Source organism: Physeter macrocephalus, chromosome 14 (assembly GCF_002837175.3).
Source record: "Physeter macrocephalus isolate SW-GA chromosome 14, ASM283717v5, whole genome shotgun sequence".
NCBI lineage: Eukaryota > Metazoa > Chordata > Mammalia > Artiodactyla > Physeteridae > Physeter > Physeter macrocephalus.
This window is the reverse complement of record NC_041227.1, coordinates 62,355,228-62,374,763: the sequence shown is the minus strand read 5'-3', so window position 1 is coordinate 62,374,763 and position 19,536 is coordinate 62,355,228. Positions and strand designations below refer to the sequence as shown.

The 19,536-nt window shown below is 45.0% G+C and overlaps 1 protein-coding gene across 1 annotated transcript; it reads right to left on the bottom strand.

The window, feature by feature from the left end:
- Positions 1 to 8,848: 8,848 nt before the first annotated feature.
- On the bottom strand, positions 8,849 to 10,153 carry LOC102995954 (apoptosis-associated speck-like protein containing a CARD). Its single transcript, XM_024123274.1, is given in 3 exon segments — positions 8,849 to 9,105; positions 9,592 to 9,648; positions 9,886 to 10,153. Coding segments are annotated over 3 exon segments (582 nt in total).
- Positions 10,154 to 19,536: the final 9,383 nt, after the last annotated feature.

Below are 19,536 nucleotides of genomic sequence, written 5' to 3'. Positions count from 1 at the left end.
TTTTCTGTTTCTTCCTGGTTCAGTCTTGGAAGATTATACCTTTCTAAGAATTTGTCCGTTTCTTCCAGGTTGTCCATTTTATTGGCATAGAGTTGCTTCTAGTAGTCTCTTATGATGCTTTGTATTTCTGCAGTGTCTGTTGTAACTTCTCCTTTTTCATTTCTTATTTTGTTGATTTGAGTCCTCTCCCTCTTTCTTGATGAGTGTGGCTAAAGGTTTATCAATTTTGTTTATCTTCTCAAAGAAACAGCTTTTAGTTTTATTGATCTTTGCTGTTTTCTTTGTTTCTATTTCATTTATTTCTGCTCTGATCTTTATGATTTCCTTCCTTCTACTAACTTTGGGTTTTGTTTGTTCTTCTTTCTCTGTTTGCTTTAGGTGTAAGGTTAGATTGTTTATTTGAGACTTTTTGTTTTTCTTGAGGCATTGCTATAAACGTCCCTCTTAGAACTGCTTTTGCTGCATCCCATAGGTTTTGGATTGTCGTGTGTTCATTGTCATTTGTCTCTAGGTATTTTTTGGTTTCCTCTTTGATTTCTTCATTGATCTCTTGGTTATTTAGTAACATATTGGTTAGCCTCCACGTATTTGTGTTTTTTACTTTTTCTTCCCTGTAATTGATTTCTAGTCTCATAGAGTTGTGGTCGGAAAAGACGCTTGATATGATTTCAATTTTCTTAAATTTACTGAGGCTTGATTTGTGACCCAAGTTGTGATCTATCCTGGAGAATGTTCTGTGTGCACTTTAGAAGAACTTCTATTCTGTTGTTTTTGGATGGAATGTCCTGTAAATATTGATTAAGTCCATCTGGTCTAATGTGTCATTTAAAGCTTGGGTTTCCTGGGGCTTCCCTGGTGGCACAGTGGTTAAGAATCTGCCTGCCAATGCAGGGGACACAGGTTTCAGCCTTGGTCCAGGAAGATCCCACATGCCACGGAGCAACTAAGCCCGTGCGCCACAACTACTGAGCCTGCACTGTAGAACCCATGTGCCACAACTACTGAAGCCCGCGCGCCTTAGAGCCTGTGCTCCGCAACAAGAGAAGCCACTGCAATGAGACACCTGCGCACTGCATGGAAGGGTGGCCCCACTCGCCCCAACTAGAGAAAGCACGTGGGCAGCAACGAAGACCCAATGCAGCCAAAAATAAATAAATAAAGTTAAATTTAAAAAAAAAAAAAAAGCTTGTGTTTCCTTATTTATTTTTTGTTTGGATGAACAGTCCATTGATGAAAGTGGGGTGATAAAGTCCCCTACTATTATTGTGTTACTGTTGATTTCCCGTTTTATGGCTGTTAGCATTTGCCTTATGTATTGAAGTGCTCCTATGTTGGGTGCATAGATATTTACAATTGTCATATCTTCTTCTTGGATTGATCCCTTGATCATTATGTAGTGTCCTCCTTGTCTCTTGTAATAGTCTTTATTTTAAAGTCTGTATTGTCTTATGTGAGTATTGCTACTCCAGCTTTCTTTTGATTTCCATTTGCATGAGATATCTTTTTCCATTCCCTTACTTTCAGTCTGTATGTGTCTCTAGGTTTGAAGTGGGTCTCTTGTAGACAGTGTACATATGGGTCTTGTTTTTGTATCCATTCATCCAGTCTGTGTCTTTGGTTGGATTGTTTAATCCATTTACATTTAAGGGAATTATTGATACGTATGTTCCTATTACCATTTTCTTAACTGTTTTGGTTTTCTTTTTGTAGGTCTTTTTCTTCTCTTGTGTTTCCTGCCTGGAGAAGTTCCTTTAGCATTTGTTGTACAGCTGGTTTTGTGGTGCTGAATTCTCTTAACTTTTGCTTTTTCGGTAAAGCTTTTGGTTTCTTCATCGAATCTGAATGAGATCCTTGCCGGGTTGAGTAATCTTGGTTGTAGATTTTTACCTTTCAACACTTTAAATATATCCTGCCACTCCTTTCCGACCTGCAGAGTTTCTGCCAAAAAATTAGCTGATAACCTTATTGGGATTCCCTTGTATGTCATTTGTTGCTTTTCCCTTGCTGCTTTTAAGATTTTTTTCTTTGACTTTAATTTTTGTTACTTTGATTAATATGTATCTTGGTGTGTTTCTCCTAGGGTTTATCCTGTATGGGTCTCTCTGTGCTTCCTGAACTTGGGTGGCTATTTCCTTTCCCACGTCAGGGCCGTTTTTGACTATAATTTCTTCAAATATTTTCTCAGACCCTTTCTCTTTCTATTCTTCTGGGACCCGTATAGTTCGAAAGTTGGTGCATTAACTGTTTCCCAGAGGTCTCTGAAACAGTCCTCATTTCTTTTCATTCTTTTTTCTTTATTCTGTTCCTCGGCAGTTATTTCCACCATTCTGTTCTCCAGCTCACTTATTCATTCTTCTGCCTCAGTTATTCTGCTATTGATTACTTCTAGTGTAGTTTTCATTTCAGTTATTGTGTTGTTCATCACCATTTGTTTGTTCTTTAGTTCTAGGTCCTTGTTAAACATTTCTTATATTTTCTTAATCCATGCCTCCATTCTATTTCTGAGATTGTGGATCATCTTTACCATCATCACTCTGAATTCTTTTTCAGGTAGATTGCCTATTTCCTCTTCATTTATTTGGTCTAATAGCTTTTTACCTTGCTCCTCCTTCATCTGTAACACGTTTCTCTGTCGTCTCATTTTTGTTGATAGGTGGGGCTGTGTTCCTGTCTTGCTGGTTGTTTGATCCGAGGCATCCAGCACTGGAGCTTGCAGGCAGTGGGTGGAGCTGGATCTTGGTGCCGAGATGAGGATCTCTGGGAGAGCTCACACCAATTAATATTTCCTGGGGCCTGAAGTTCTATGGTAGTCCAGTGGCTCAGACTCGGTGCTCCCACCACAGGGGCTCAGGCCTGACACCCGGCCTTTCCTTTAGCATTTGTTGTACAGCTGGTTTTGTGGTGCTGAATTCTCTTAACTTTTGCTTTTTCGGTAAAGCTTTTGGTTTCTTCATCGAATCTGAATGAGATCCTTGCCGGGTTGAGTAATCTTGGTTGTAGATTTTTACCTTTCAACACTTTAAATATATCCTGCCACTCCTTTCCGACCTGCAGAGTTTCTGCCAAAAAATTAGCTGATAACCTTATTGGGATTCCCTTGTATGTCATTTGTTGCTTTTCCCTTGCTGCTTTTAAGATTTTTTTCTTTGACTTTAATTTTTGTTACTTTGATTAATATGTATCTTGGTGTGTTTCTCCTAGGGTTTATCCTGTATGGGTCTCTCTGTGCTTCCTGAACTTGGGTGGCTATTTCCTTTCCCACGTCAGGGCCGTTTTTGACTATAATTTCTTCAAATATTTTCTCAGACCCTTTCTCTTTCTATTCTTCTGGGACCCGTATAGTTCGAAAGTTGGTGCATTAACTGTTTCCCAGAGGTCTCTGAAACAGTCCTCATTTCTTTTCATTCTTTTTTCTTTATTCTGTTCCTCGGCAGTTATTTCCACCATTCTGTTCTCCAGCTCACTTATTCATTCTTCTGCCTCAGTTATTCTGCTATTGATTACTTCTAGTGTAGTTTTCATTTCAGTTATTGTGTTGTTCATCACCATTTGTTTGTTCTTTAGTTCTAGGTCCTTGTTAAACATTTCTTATATTTTCTTAATCCATGCCTCCATTCTATTTCTGAGATTGTGGATCATCTTTACCATCATCACTCTGAATTCTTTTTCAGGTAGATTGCCTATTTCCTCTTCATTTATTTGGTCTAATAGCTTTTTACCTTGCTCCTCCTTCATCTGTAACACGTTTCTCTGTCGTCTCATTTTTGTTGATAGGTGGGGCTGTGTTCCTGTCTTGCTGGTTGTTTGATCCGAGGCATCCAGCACTGGAGCTTGCAGGCAGTGGGTGGAGCTGGATCTTGGTGCCGAGATGAGGATCTCTGGGAGAGCTCACACCAATTAATATTTCCTGGGGCCTGAAGTTCTATGGTAGTCCAGTGGCTCAGACTCGGTGCTCCCACCACAGGGGCTCAGGCCTGACACCCGGCCTGGGAACCAAGACCCCGCAAGCAACATGGCATGGCAAATAACAAGCAAACAGAAAAACCCTAAAATAGACAAACAAAGCCCAAGGTAAATAATAAAAACAAAACCAACCAAACAAAAACAAACAGACAAACAAAAGAAAACAGACAAAACCTGAGACAAATAACAAAAACAAATCCAAGCAAACAAAAAGCAAACCACCAACAACAAAACAACATGGATAGCAAAAAACAAAACACCCAAACAAACAAGAGGACCCCCAAACCATAACCAATAATAGAAACGAAACTAAACAGAAAACAAACAATAAAATAAAAAAACAAACTAAAAGAAAAGCTAAGAGAAAAGACAATAAAATGACAAAAACAAAAAAAGATAAAAACAAAGCAAAAAAATAACAAAATGAAAGAAAACAACACAAAAATATCAAAAGAACAAACCACCACCACCAAGAGACAAAAACAAAAAAAGATAAAAACAAAGCAAAAAAATAACAAAATGAAAGAAAACAACACAAAAATATCAAAAGAACAAACCACCACCACCAAGAAAACAAAACCAAAAAACAGACAACAAATGAAAAAGAGCAGAACAATAACAGAATAAAAAATAAAATAAAATAAAAAATATATTAGAAAAAAATAAAAATGAAGCAATGACAAAACGAAAGAGGACAACAGCGAAAAATAAAATAAAATTGAAAAAATGAAAAATTCCCTGGTACCTCTGCTATCAGTGTCCTTGCCACTACAGTGAGTTACAGCCAATCCCCACCTCCCCAGGAGGCCCTCCGAGACCTCTAGGTAGGTTTCTGGACCTGCTGTGGCAGCCCCACCTCTGCATGTGTTCCTTTTACCAGCATCTGCTCCTGAAGCTGGCCTGGAGCACACATGCTCGTGCAGGCCAGGTGGGCACAGGCTTCCACAGGTGTGTCCTCAGGGGCCGGGACAGCCAGAGGAGGCTTTGGAGGGTGGTGGCGCTTGGCCCACCTGGACCCATGTGGCCAGAGGAGGCTTTGTCGGGGGCGGCCCGTGGGCCACCACAGAGGCTTGGACGGGGGGGCCAGTGCTCGGGTCCGTTGGGACCGCGGGACCCTCAGAGGCTTCGGCGGACGCGGGGCTCAGGCCCGGGACCTGTGCAGCCATACTAAAACTCCTAATACGCTTGAGGCAGGAACAGACGGATGTCAGGAGTTTGGGTCTGGGAATAGTGCTCTGTGGATGGATTGTGCTCTCTCAGCTTCTTGGATTGTGGCCTTAGCCTTAAACCTCGGGGTTATAGCGCTAGCAAGAAGAAGGGCTCCTTTAACAGGAAGGACGATTGAGAGCCACCAGTGTGGGGATTGGAGACAGGAAGGGAGCTTGGCCTACAGGGTCGAAGATTGGGGGTTCCTTGTGTGTAGCGGGGAACCAAGCTTAGGCAATTCCAGGTAGAGAATGCCAGGGAGGGTGGGGTGGGGTGGGTATGGGAAGAAGAAACTGAAGGGAGCAGGAGCCAGGCTTTCTAGGTAGCATCTTGCACGTGCACCTCAGGGTGGCAGTGTTGCACCATTGCGCTGATTCCCTGTAGCTGTTTGTGCAGGATCCTTAGGGCCTCACTGCAGCCTGCTCGCGGTAAGAACCTGTCTGTTAGATCTAGCCCGACGGCTGTTTTTTGTTTGTTTTATTATTTTTTTCCCAGAATTTGAGGGGAAGCAGGCCCATCCTGTGTACTCTTCCCGAGTGAAAAGCAAGGCAAATCCCTATGTAAGAAGGCTTCTGCAAAACTGTCGCAGTCTGAGGCGGCAGAGCCAAATCCTCTCTGTAGTGTTGCGTGTCTAAGTTGAATACGTACCTGAATCACTTGGCAGTATGGTTAGCAGGTGGGTTCTAATTCTGTGTGTAGGTCTTGGTGGGGTGCAAGCCCTCTGGTGATGTTGATGCTGCTGTTTGAGCAGCACACTTTCAGAGCCATGCTCTAAAGTTCTGCAGAGACTCCTTTTCTGCTCATTCTCCCCACCTTCTCTGTGAAGGGGTAATTGATTTTGTATAAAACTTTCTATGTAGACAATTTGAGCCAGGAGCTAAGAAATAGGTCACTCACAGAAGGCTGGTCTTGCATATGGGTTTTTGTTCTACTTAGCCCAGGCCCAGTGAACATTGGGTATTGATCTGCTTGTTCTTTTCTCAGTCTTGTGACGCTTAGAGGTTTGGGCAGAAAATGTTGATTGTTTCAGATTGAGGGCCACTGAGGAGCCTAAGCCATTGAGCAGCTAGGAACAAAAACATCCTGGAGATCACTATTGACACTAATGTGTGCTCACTGTGGGCCATCTGCTGTTAGGTGATGAGCTGTGTCCTGTTGTCCCTACTTTATAGATGGGGATGCTGAGGTACAAACTGCCCTTAGGTCTCATAACTGGTGAGTTAGGTGGAGCAGGGATTGGAATCTGTCCTTTGGCTGCAGAAGTATGTCCTTAACCAGTATATGCTGTGGCTGGTAGAACTTTGAGCCTCGCCCTTCCTCCCCCTCCAATGAAAAGGAAAAATAAAGCCCCCAAGAAGTCTTTCAACTTAGGGGAGCTGTTTCTTAGAACCATACCTTTTGCCTCAGGCCTGCCCTGGTTTTTGTAGCTGCTCTGTTTGAGCATCTGCTGTGCAGGGAAGTGTTAGTTATGGCTCCATCTCATGAGAAGCACCGGGTTCCTGTGAAGTTTTTGAAAAAATCCTCTGTCAGACACTAGACGTACACAGTAACTGCTGTTTATAATTTTTCACATGCAAGGCACTGTACAGAGGTTGAAAATATGTCTTTTTATGGGGCTTGCTCTAACGGGAGAGTCTTGTGTGAAAGTAGACATGACAATATAGTTTGCTCTCCCACAGGGACAGTAGGTGAAAGTGCCACTGGAGACCAGAGGAAGGCCACCTGTGGGCATGCTAGGACAGATGGGTTGCAAGGTGTCCAGAGTTAAGGGACCAATGTGTGCTAGGGCATGGGGTATAAGTAGTGTTGGGATCCAGGGGTATGTGAAAAGGAAGGTAGAAGAGGTTGGATGGATCATTCAGGATCAGGCTGGAAGAGGGGCTTAGGCGTCCTACTGTTAGAAGGGAGTCCATTTCCATCATCAGTTTTGATCACTCAGGCCCTTGAAGGTGGTTGACTAGAAGCAGGGAGATCAGGAAGCCTGTTGTGGGTAAGACATGAAGGCATAAGCCAGATGGGGGTAGTGAAGTTGAAAAGGAAGCTGTTTGGCTATAAGCTGGAAGACTGACTAAATCTGGGCTTTATGGAACAGGCTAGGATTTCTTGTTTACTGGTTAGGCTGCTGCTGTTGCCGTCTGTCGAGATACAGGGGTAGTAAAAGGAAGACAACTTCAGTTTGGGAAATGGTAAGGTCCTTGCAGAACATAAGTGAACAAACACATCTCAGGGATTGAATAAGACTTGGTTTATAAGATTTAAGAAGACTTGGTAGAAAAGGGCTGAGGGTGAAATGGGGAGCATCGGCATTTATCTTATGGGGTGGCTGACTAAAGAAGATAAGCCCAGGGGATCCTGAGTGTTGGGGCCGGTTCCCGATTTGGGGGAAGCTCAGCTTTCCTCCTGGAGTCCTAAATGGCATTAGGAGCAGTCCCATGTGACTGTGTAGCCTTGACAGTGGTCATTAGCTTAGCTTCTTGGTAGCTTCCTCCTACAGCAAATTACTTGTTTCCTCCTGTTGCTCTGGTGATCTGGTCATCAGAATAGGGAAACGTTACACAGACTGTGTGTGTGTGTGTGTGTGTGTGTGTGTGTGTGGAGGGAGGCGGGGGATAAAAACTACATTTGCTAATTCTTGTGTTCAGGGAGGGTATTCCAAGTGAAGCCTTCATACAGCTTTGTTCATTCTGCACAGGTGTATCATTCTGAATGGTACACCTTGCACCCTCATACCTGGATTCCTGAGTCTGATGATCTGACTCCTAAGGATAGGATAACTGGCCTCCTTGGGGCCTGCCTGTTGCTTTGCATCCAGCCCTTCTAAGCCAGAAAGAATTTGGGTGCAAAATGTACTCAGGATGTGGTCCTAGGATCCTGGTTCCCTAACAGCCTCTGGAAAGGCTCCTTAAGTGCTGTTTTCTGGAAATAAATATCCGTATTTTCTTTTGTTGGCACAGTTCCATCAAGAGAAGAAACAGCCACTAGAGCTCATTTCCTAAAGTTTTGCTTTTGTGGTTGGCAGGTTTTCTGGGCCAGGTGTAACCTACAACCCCTTCTTGCAGTAGGTGGGAGGGAGCAGTGACGCCTGCTGGTGTCAGTGCCAGAAGGAACCCCAGGAATACTTGGTGGTTTGTGCTCTTCTCTTCTGCTTAGATGATACTCTTGTCACTTCCCCTGAAAATTGCTCTCATTTTGCAATTTTTTTTCCTATGATAAAGTGAGAGATTGAGAAGCTTGGTAGACGAGTCTGTTTTTAAATGCATCTGTCAAATATGGCCCCCCTCAGTTCCAGGCCCTTTGTACATACCTCTAGTTTAAGTTTTAGACCTTGGCCACAAGGCTAACTTGTATTCACCGTCTCAAGGGCAGACCCAATGGGGTGGCATTGAAGGAGCCACAAAATGGTGAGGGACTATTCCATGGTGACTGAGGCAGGAAGGATGAGGTATCTGGGGAGCCTGCTGCCCCAGGAACAGGCGGAAACTAGAGCTTCACCTGAGCCTCTGCGGGGCTTGGATGTGTAGCTCAGCTCCGCATGTGCTTCCAGGCTGGAAGTAGGAAAACACACCAAGTACGAGCTGGTTTTTCATATATCGTGTATAAAAAAAAAAATCAGAGACTCCAGGTAAGATGGCTGGAACGGCCAGGGGTTGTCTGTGGGACCGCTGCTGGGGAAGATGCCTCAGCTCTGCTCCAGGTCGACCACCAGGTAGGGCTGGGTGTCCCTCAGGGCCTGGAGGAGCAGATCCTTGCAGGCCAGGTTCCAGGCTGGAGCAAAGTGGAAGAGCTTCCTCATCTTGGTAGGATTGGTGCGCTCCGCCCGCACTGCCTGGCACTGCTCCTCTGTCAGGACCTTGCCATACAGGGCGTCCAGCACCCCATCCACGGCTGTGACCCGCGCAATGAGGGCCGCCCGGTGCTGGTCCACAAAGTGCAGTGCTGGGGCGGGAGGGAGGAGAGGGGATGAGCTGGGACCAGGGTGGGGCTGGAGCCTGTCCCTCTTGAACACTTGGGCTTCTTTAGAAATTGCCCTGAATGCAATCCTAAGCGGTGGGGCTCAAGGTGGGCATGCCACCGGGGAGGAGAGGGGATGAGCTGGGACCAGGGTGGGTGCTGGAGCCTGTCCCTCTTGAACACTAGGCTTTTTTCAGAAATTGCCCTGAATGCAACCCTAAGCGGTGGGGCTCAAGGTGGGCATGCCACCGGGACTCTACGTATAGTGGGATGAGTTTAACTTTGTCTCCCTTCCTCCTCCCAACCGGGCTCGGGCCCTGGAGGTGTGTGAGTAGGTGGGTGGGGAGGGTTGGCCTAGCTTTGCGCTCTCTGGGTGCTCTTGGCCTTGGGGCAACAGATTTAGGCTGTGCAGGGGTGCAGTGGGGCGGGGCTGGTGAGGTGCCTAGGTGGGTGAGGTTGGGTGTTGAAGACTTGGCTTGGCTGCTGTCTGGCGAGGGGCCTTGATCTCGGTTGGCACGGTTCCAGGGCCTGTAAGAAAATGTTAAATGGTGTCTCCAAGTCTTTCTGGGATCAGGGATCTCTTGGTCTGGAAGCCAAGGTCAGTACCAAGCCTCCCCAGCAGGAGAAGCTTTTATTAAAGGGTAGGAGGAACGGGAAGCGAAAGCGCGGGGAGAGGCAAATGTTCGGGTTGGGAGGAGGGTGCAGATGAGGGCATACAGGTCTGGACCTCTGCGCAGAATGTGGAGGAGGTGAGCTCCCCCTTGCCCAAGGTCTCCTGCAGCTGCTTTGCCACCTACTACATGCCCATGTCGCAAAGCACGAGCGCCGTGAGGTTGGCACCGTACGCCTCCAGATAGTAGCTGATGAGCTTGTCGGTGAGGTCCACAGCATCCATGGGCAGCAGCGTCCCCTGTGGGATGCATGCATAGCCTTCATGCAGCGGCACTGAAAGCAGCTTCATCTTGAACTTCTTGAACTCGTCTGCAGTCAGGTTCTCCAGTGCATCCAGGATGGCATCACGCGTGCACCCCATGGCTCCCGGGGTCCCCCACCGTAGCTCACTCAGGCTGTCTGCCAAGCAGGAAGTCTGCTCTGCGGCGGGACCTGGAACTCCCCGCCTTCTCTCAACTCCGGCCTCTGCCCCAGAACATTGCCCTCGGGGGTAAGGCTCCCGACCATCCCGTTCCTTCCCATCCTCTCCTGGCCATCAGGGGGTGCCCAGATCGCATCCTTTGGCTGGTCTACGAGGTGGGACCCAGGAGACCGGGTGGAAAAGGGCTCATGTGTGGTGCCTGCCTCTCCAAGCTTGGACTAGCTAGCACACATCAGGAACCTGGTTTATTGGAGTGCTAAGGCTTAGAACTGTGGAATTTCAGAACCCTGAAATCTCCGTGTTTCCCTAAACCTTAGCATCCTCTCTGACATGTCATAGAATCAGAGTCATAGAATCCTAACAGACCATGTAGCTTCCCAAATTCTGGGGAATACTGGGGAGAAATGAGGTGTCAAAAAGAGGGTAGAGATAACTGTGTGTGCTTTATGTCTCCAAACCTCAGTTTCGTTATCTATAAAATGGGGATAATAACACTCACTCTTCCACTTAGTAAATATTCCAACATAACATGGGCTACCTGATGGTACCTGAGACCTTGCCAAATGCTTCCTGGGAGAGCCAGAATTTGGTCCCCCAGGAATTGAATTTCATGGGAAGTGATGACAAGAGACACTTGCAATGGTTGAGAAAATTCTTGACTGGAGGGAAGGTCATGGTTAGAGAGCAATTCTGGAGTCAGAGAGCTTGACCCAGAAGAGCAGATGAAAGGTGGCGTGGGATGGCACTGGAGGCCAAGCTGTGCCCAGAATCGTTAACTTGCCCTTAACATGGCTAGGAAGGCCCTGCTGGTCTGCCCCTGTGGACCTCACCAGCCTTGTCTTGCACCACACCCTGCCCCCCACTCCACCTCTGAGTTACAACCACACTGGCCTCTCAGTTCCTCAAATCTGCCAGGCTTCTTTGCTTCTCCAAGCCTTTGCACATGCTGTTCCCTCAGCCTGGAGCTCTCTTCCCTCACTCTTTGCCTGACAAACCCTCAAGACTTTTGGTCTTACGTTAAATGCTACTTCCTCTGGAAGTATATTAATGTGTATATGTGGAATCTAGAAAAATGGTACAGATGAACCGGTTTGCAAGGCAGAAGTAGAGACACAGATGTAGAGAACAAACGTATGGACACCAAGGGGGGAAAGCAGGGGAGGGGTGGTGGTGGGATGAACTGGGAGATTGGGATTGACATGTATACACTAATAAGTATAAAATAGATAGCTAATAAGAACCTGGTGTATAAAAAAATAAAACAAAATTCAAAAAAAATAATGATAAAGGGATCAATTAACTAAGAGGATACAACATTTATAAATATTTATGTACTCTACCTCAGAGCACCTATATAAGCAAATATTTAAAGAACTGAAGGGAGAAGTAGACAGCAATACAATAATAGTAGATTCCCATCACCAGCCTCTAAGGCAGTGTGCGTACCTGTGGCAATATCCTGCAGCCATGGAATTGCACACTGACAGCTGGGGCCCCCACAGCTGCCCGAGGGCTCAGCTCTGGCCTTATCTCCTGTCACTGGCCTGCACCACTAGGCTTACCTGCAGCTGTCCCCACAAACTGTGCACCTGCACCCAGCCAGCTAGACCCCCATTAAGCCTCCATTGCTGTGCATGTCTGATGTGAGATCCTGCAGGCACAGAATGTACATACACCAACATCCAGGGCCTCTGAAGCTGCCTGTGTACCCTCACGTGGCCCTGGCCCTTGTTCCTGGCCCTGGCCCCTACCACTGTGTGTGTATCTGCAACCAGCCTCTGCCATTACTTAGGCACCAGTTGGTGGTATGTACACACCACCACCAGCTCCATGCCACTTCTGCCTGCCCTTGTATGTAGCCTCTGGACCTGGAGGCACCACAAGGACCCCAATAGCCCTTGTAGCCATTGCAGATACCCCACTATTCTCACGAAGGACCACATAGTTGTCAATGCTGTGGACCCCTGTGGCCTGACCCAGAGAGACATCATGCCCCCACCCCCCCACCCTGGACCCAGAGCTGCCACATGCCCCTGCACTTGGCAACCTGCGCCACTAGATACAGAGTCACAACAGATTCCAGCATGCTCCCACCCACAGAAGGTCTTTCATTACCAGAGTCAGTCCATAAAGTCTGGAAGAGGTGACAAGTTTTTAGTTGTGCAGACACCTACACAAGACTACCAGGGTCACAAAGAATTGGGGAAACATGACACCACCAAAGGAACATAGCAAACTTCCAGTAACTGACCCCAAACCAATGGAGATAATTTAAGTGCCTGGCAAAGAATTCAAAATAATTATTCAGAAGATGTTCAGAGAGCTCAAGAGAACACATAAACAATTTAACGAAATCAGGAAGACAATACAAGAACAAAACGACAGGTTCAACAAGGAGACAAAAAACAATACCATTCACAAAAGCATCAAAAATAATAAAATACTTAAAGAGTAAATTTAAAGAAGTGACAGATCTATTCACTGAAAACAAGACATTAATGAAAGAAATTGAATACACAAATAAATGGAAAGCTATCCCATGTTCATGGATCAGAAGAGTTATTGTTAAAATGTTCCTACTGCCCAAAGTCATCTATAGATTAAATGTAATCTCTAGGTTGCCATGGCTAAGGGGTGAGGGAGATGGAGAGAGGTTGGCAAAAAAGTACAAACTTTCAGTTATAAGATGAATAAGTTCTAAGGATCTAATGTAAAACATGGTGACTATAGTTGATAATATTGTATTGTATAATTGCAATTTGCTAAGAGAGTAAATTGTAAGTGTTCTTACCAAAAAAGGAGAGGGGGCAACTTTGTGAAGTGATTGATATGCTAATGAACTTGAATTTGGGAATTCTTTCACAAGGTATACATATATCAAATCATCATGTTGTACACTTTAAATATAGTACAATTTTATTTGTCAATTATACCTCAGTAAAACTGGGGGGAAAAGAAATGAAAGAAGACCTAAATAAATGAAGACAGCCCATGTTCATGAAAAATTCAATGTTGTTAGCATGGCAGTATTCCCCAAATTGATCTACAGAGTCAGTCAATTCCCAGCTGCCTTTTTTGCAGAAATGAACACACTGATCCTAAAATTCATATAGAATTGCAAGGAACCCTGGATAGCCAAAAATTTCTTTAAAAAGAAGAACAAAGTTTTGAGGTCTCACACTTCCTGATTTCAATACTTTCTACAAAAGTGACAGTAATCAAAGCAGTATGGTACTGGCATAAGCATAGATATATCTTAATCTAATGAAATAGAATTGAGAATCCAAAAATAAGCCCATACATCTATGGTCAATTGATTTTCAACAATAAATAACAGTCTTTTGAACAAACAGTGCTTAAACAACTAATTAGGCGTGAGACTGGAAGACAAGAGTACAGCCATTTTTGAAAAGACCCAGGGAACGACCTTGCTCAAGCAGGCTTCACAGATCCCTTAAAACGTCATCAGTCACGAACTGACCGGTGAGGCCAGCCGCGGGTTGAGCCCAGGGGGCCCGCCGCCTCAGACAGCGATCCCAGGAAAGGGTGTGTTAACCGCCTCCACGTGGCCACCGGGGTCTCAGCGGCTTCTGCGCCTCGCTTCACCTAGACCTGGAGGACGACGTTGCTGGAGCAACCTGGTACTTCTTCAGACCTGGCGGCTTTCTGGGGTCGCACCTTTCTACCCAGGGGGTGAGAGCCGCGAGGCAGGCGCGAGCTGTAGCAGCCCCGCTCAGCCATTGGTCGGTGCCACAGTGGCCCCGCCCCCTCCCCCCTCTGGTATATAAAAGGAGCCCGAATTCGGACTGAGGTAAGGTGGATTTTTGAGACGCTGGTCTGCCGTATTCTCGGTCTGCTAGCTTTACCATTGAAATCGTTATTCCTTGTTCCAACAACTCCTCTCCCGATTTATTGGCCTGTCGTGCAATGAGCAGAAGGAGCTTGGGCTTGGTAACAATATGACCTTGCAATTCCATTCCTAGGTTTCTAGGAATGGAAAGCATATGTCAACACAAAAACTTGTACACAGTAGCATTATTCATAATACCCCAAGAGTGGAAACAACCCGAAAGTCCATGGGAATGGATGAACAAAATGTGGTATTATCCAATATGTAATACATGACACAACACTCATGAATCTTGAAAATATGCTAAGTGGAAGAAGCCAAACACAAAAGACCATATATTATAATGATTCTATATATAAATGTGATGGAAGAAATGTTCACATATTGAGTTATGAGGCAGTCATTCTAGCTTATACAGGATTTAACTTGAATTTTATCCTAGCTAAAACAGTCTGTTTGTAGCCTATCAAACATACATTGTACATCTGCTTTAATCATTAAAGAAAAGGGTATCTGAAGTAAAGAATGTCCTTTTTAAAAATAAAGATTAAATGCCTCCCTTCCTGGGACGTCAGTGCTGCTTACTTCTTCGATGATAAGACTCCCTTTCCAGGTGCCAAGGCCATACTGACTCTTTGTATACATGCTGATCTGTTTTTTTGTTTTTGTGAAATCTTGAAGGAATGTATTCCTGACTTGTTTGGTGTTCTTTGTTCTGATGAGATATAAAACTATGTGGAAAATCGTGCTTCTCTGGAGCAGTTCCTCAGAGTTATCTGAGAGACCGTCTCCCGGATGATCATCCTCAATTTGGCTCTAACTGGCTTATTGATTATTTCCATCCACATAAGAAATGCCCAGAATTGGCAAATCCATACAGACAGAAAGCTGATTTGTGGTTGCCAGTGGGTGGAAATACGGGGAATGAGGAATGACTGCTCATGAGTACAGGGTTTATTTTAGGGAAGATTAAAATGTTCTGGAATGAGTGGTGACAGTTTCACAGCATTGTGAATGTAATAAAAGCCACTGAATTCTAATACTTTAAAATGGTGAATTTTACCTCAATTTTTTTAAAAAAGAAAAATCCTATGGGATGGGTAAAATGATATTCCTGCATAATAGCTGAGATTCAGAGGTCAACTCATTTGTCTAAAGTCAAATTAAAATTAAAGCTGACTGAACTTCCCAAAACCTTCCTTCTAATCACTGTTACAACCAAAATAAAAAATAAAAACAGTTAAAAATTAACTCTAAGTCCCTAGTGGGTTTTTGCGTGTTTGCAGGGCGTTGGGGCGGGGTGGGGGAGGGGCGAGGGGAGGGGAGGAAGCACGCTCTTGGGCTGGAAGGCGGACGTGGGGTAGGCGGAGCATCCCGATTAGGAGGGCTTAGGGAGGAGGAGGAAGGGCGAGGAGGTGCGTACACTCACGGCCGAGGCCTTGGTAACTGCCTCCGCCCCGCCGTTGAGGGGCGCCAGTGGACCCAACGCGGTACCTCCTTCCAACGCTTTCCCCGAGCGCCCCGCCGGCGGCCCCGCGGACAGGTTTGCAGCCTCTGCCCGGCGCGGACCCCTCAAAGGCGAGGTCCGACCCCGTACCAGGCGGGCGGGAGGACCCAACAAGCGCTGCCTCGGCCCCTTTCCCGCTCACGGACCCTGGAGCCCCTACCTTCCTGGCAACCTGCCAGCTCCTGGCTCGCCCAACCCACCTGTCTCAGGTTTCCCGAATATTTTACCACTTGCTCCTCCTGGCCCACCACACAGTCCCCCACTTCCTGAAGCCAGAGACTAGGAGTGAGAGGAGTGTGACACTTGCCTTGGCATTATTAAAATAATGAAACTACTATTAGTAGTAATGACTTAATAGAAAGAATATTAATAAACTTATTAGTAATGTAGGGGCCAGTAACCAGGATGCCTTGCCTGCCTGTTTAAGGGGAAACCAACTCAATAAGCAAGATAAATACTTTAATATGACATTTAAATTTTTTTTCAAAATAAAAAACTTAAAAGTACCATGAGGTGCTATATGGGAGGCTAAAACAGAAGGAAAAATCAGTAATCCTGATCCTAGCTTTATTTAAAATTTTGGTAGTTTCATTATCATGGAATTTTTTTAGTGTTTTTTTTTCAATATTACATTAAAAAAATTTTTTTTTAATCATCAGTACTGAGTATCTTGAGTTCTGAGTATGTCCCTAAATTTTGCGCTGGAAGTGAGTACTTCAGTCACTGTGCTTGGCTCACCCTAGTGACAGCCCTGCCCTACTGTCAGCTTCAGTGTGGTAATGGCAGTAGGGAAGGGTAGGGAAGTGCAAGTGGCCACCTTCTTCCCAGAGTCCGTGGAGGCTTAGCAAGGGGCTTCCAGAGGTGCAGGCACAGGGGCCTGTAAACCCTCTAGGCGTGTCCCAGCACAAGGTCTCAGTGGAGGCCAGGGAAGAGAGAGTTACACCAGCATCCTGGTTACTGGCCCCTACATTACTAATAAGTTTATTAACATTCTTTCTCTTAAGTCATTACTGCTAATAGTAGTTTCATTATTTTAATAATATAAACTAACAAGCATCAATAATACTTATATAATATAATACTTATTAAACACCTACCAGCTAAACACTTCACAAAATGATTTCATTTATGCCTCACCACAACTCTGGGAGGTTGGTTCTAATATTACTAACACTTTCTGATTTTACAGTGCAGGAAGCAGGATCAGAGTGGTTAAATCTCTTGTTTAAGGTCATCCAGCATGTACAGTGGCAGAACTAGGATTCAAATCCAAACTGGCTGACCACAGAGCCCTTACTTGGGAATCACAAAGTACAAAGTTCCTAATCCTCTACCTGGAAATGACTTGGTGGGGATTTCATCTCCAAAGCATTAGAACTCCAATAAAAACCTTAGAAACAAATTGAGATGTTAGGATATCTGCTCATACAATGTATCACATCAATGAGTTAAAAAAAACAATATGATAATTTCCATGGAAGCTCCTTGTAAACTAAGCCTAGAAAGGTATTTATTTACATGTCATACAAAAGCATGCTAACTCCATAGCCCAGCCATGTGGTGTGGCACCAGCAACCCCCTTCCCTCTGGACCCTTTGGACCAGTGTTTGTTGTACACTGGTTAATCTGCTGTCAGTCCACACTGCAAAACAGCTTCTAACCTATATTCTAGATCATTGCTCTTCAGTTGGCCACCAGACCTGTGCTACTCCCCTGGAATTCCAACCAGCCTCCCCAGAACCACTGCTGCTACCACCAGGCTGGGAAGGAGGAAGAAGGCTGCCCTCCCCTTTTATGATGACTTCTTTCCAGACCCTTGAGCTAAAACCAGACCACCATGTGTGGCAGCTATAACTTTGCTGAGGACCTGGGTGATCTCACCCAAAGCCGTATAAGGAAGATGATTTGAGGTGACTCACAGACCTACTGTCTTTTGAATCATCATGCATTTGTTTTGATGCAAATTCAAAATGATTGAAATAGCATATTAAACTACAATAGCAGGCTAATTTTGCTCCTAGTGCAGCTAAAAAGAGTAGTAAAAATTTTAACACAGTATATTTAAAGTAAATAATAAAAGAGATCTCAAGGAGGTATTAGAGCTTCAACAGAACCTGGCAGTTGGACTCCTAGCATATGTGATCACCTAAGAATTCCCTTCTACCTGCCCGGGTTGTACAACTCCTGACCCTAACCAGATATTGCATATTGCATAACTTTCATTTTGGAAAGGCTCTGGATACTTGGGACCAGTTAGTTCCCTGGGTCTCCAGTCCCAACAGAATTAATTCAATCAAGACCAATTTTCCCAGTGCTACTTTAGTGAGGGCCTGGGTGATATTACGCAAAGCTTTATAAAGAACACAATTTGAGGTGATTTACAGACTAGTCCTGTTCCTACAGGATTTGCTAGAAACAAATACTAAAGCTTTCTACTTGACCAGGGCTCAATTTTTAAGTACACAATGGAAACAAACAAACAAAAAACCATCTGGCTTTCCTATTTCATTTCTCTTTTAGTTGGTGAGTATTTGGTTTTGCTTTCTTTCCCTCAAGAATAATGAGACACACTGCTATTTTCTTTATACCTATGTCACTTTTTAAACCCAATAAACGTTACATCATAATAATTATAACAACACAAATAATGAGCCGTAAACACTTCCGTAATCCCAGCAGCCCTGGGCCTGCATTTCTACGGATGGTGAACTGAAGAAACAAATTTGTGTAATTGAAATAAGCTTTTCCAACCACCGCCACATCTTCTCTGTTTTGATGATATAAGAGGTTTTCATTTATTATGTGGCTACTCTGTGCCAAGCACTGTGCTAAGTACATTACATGCGATTTATTATTTCATTGGTACATATGTTGACAATTACTACACTGTCTTTCATCATGATGTGACCATTTCCTAAGAAGTGTCTTATGTAGCTCCCAGTGAAAATGTCAGGGGAGCACAACTTAAGCACTGGAGTCTCCTGACCTGTCTCCCAGGCTACACTCTTGCTCATTTGTTTCACCCTCAGCATTGGTACAAGACCCTTCTATCTAAATGTTTAATCTCTTTAACCATGTAATTCCCTTCCAAAGAATCACCCTTCTTAGCTGCTTGACTTCAAGAAGCATCCCAGTTTTATGTCTTGGTGCTCCTAGATATCAGTCCCTGGTTCCAGTCCAACTCTGTATGGCAAGACACAGTTCTCAAGCAAGAGATAACATTCCTTCCACCCCTGGGTTTAACCTGGCCCGAAATGCCCTCTTACACCCTCTCTGCCAATGTAGCCTAATGGCTAGGGGTAGAGTTCTGGAGTCTCACTTCAAGGGCAGACCCCAACTCCTCTGCTGACATGACATCTTATGCATTTGGCGATTTGTGACTAAGGCCATTATATCTTGTCCTGGGAACTTCCCCCTTTTCTAAAGGTGAAGGTTAGTTCAATTAATTAGCCCAGGAAAATACTGTGCACTCGAAGCGGTCAACAGCCCGGGATCTGGGGGTGGGGATGGGGTAGGGGTGGGAGGGAGGTTGGGATAAGAGACTCCAGATGGGGACAGAATTGAAAGGAAAATCGTTTTTAATAACCTTCTATCTCCTTTCATCTAAGAGCTCCTAAAAAGCAGGCAATAATTTAAGAAATCAGGGAGCCCATCATTATTTGCCCCCAACTCCTCTGTCTGCTCTTTCCCAGGCAGCAGGACCTAGACAGCAAATAGTTGAGTTGGGGGGAGGGAGGAAGGTAGGGCGCCAAACTAACATGTTTTGCAAGGAATGTGACTACAGCTAACTACAGGAATTGAGAAAGTGGACCCAAGAATACTAACTCCCTGCCAGCCCGCCGCCTCAATCCAATCTTGGGGAACCTGTGACTGGAGGGGACCCAGCTCGCCCACCCCTGCGGATGGGGGTTGGAGGAAACCGGTTTTGCTCCGCCCCCGGAGCTGGGCGGTGACCAGTAGGCGGCA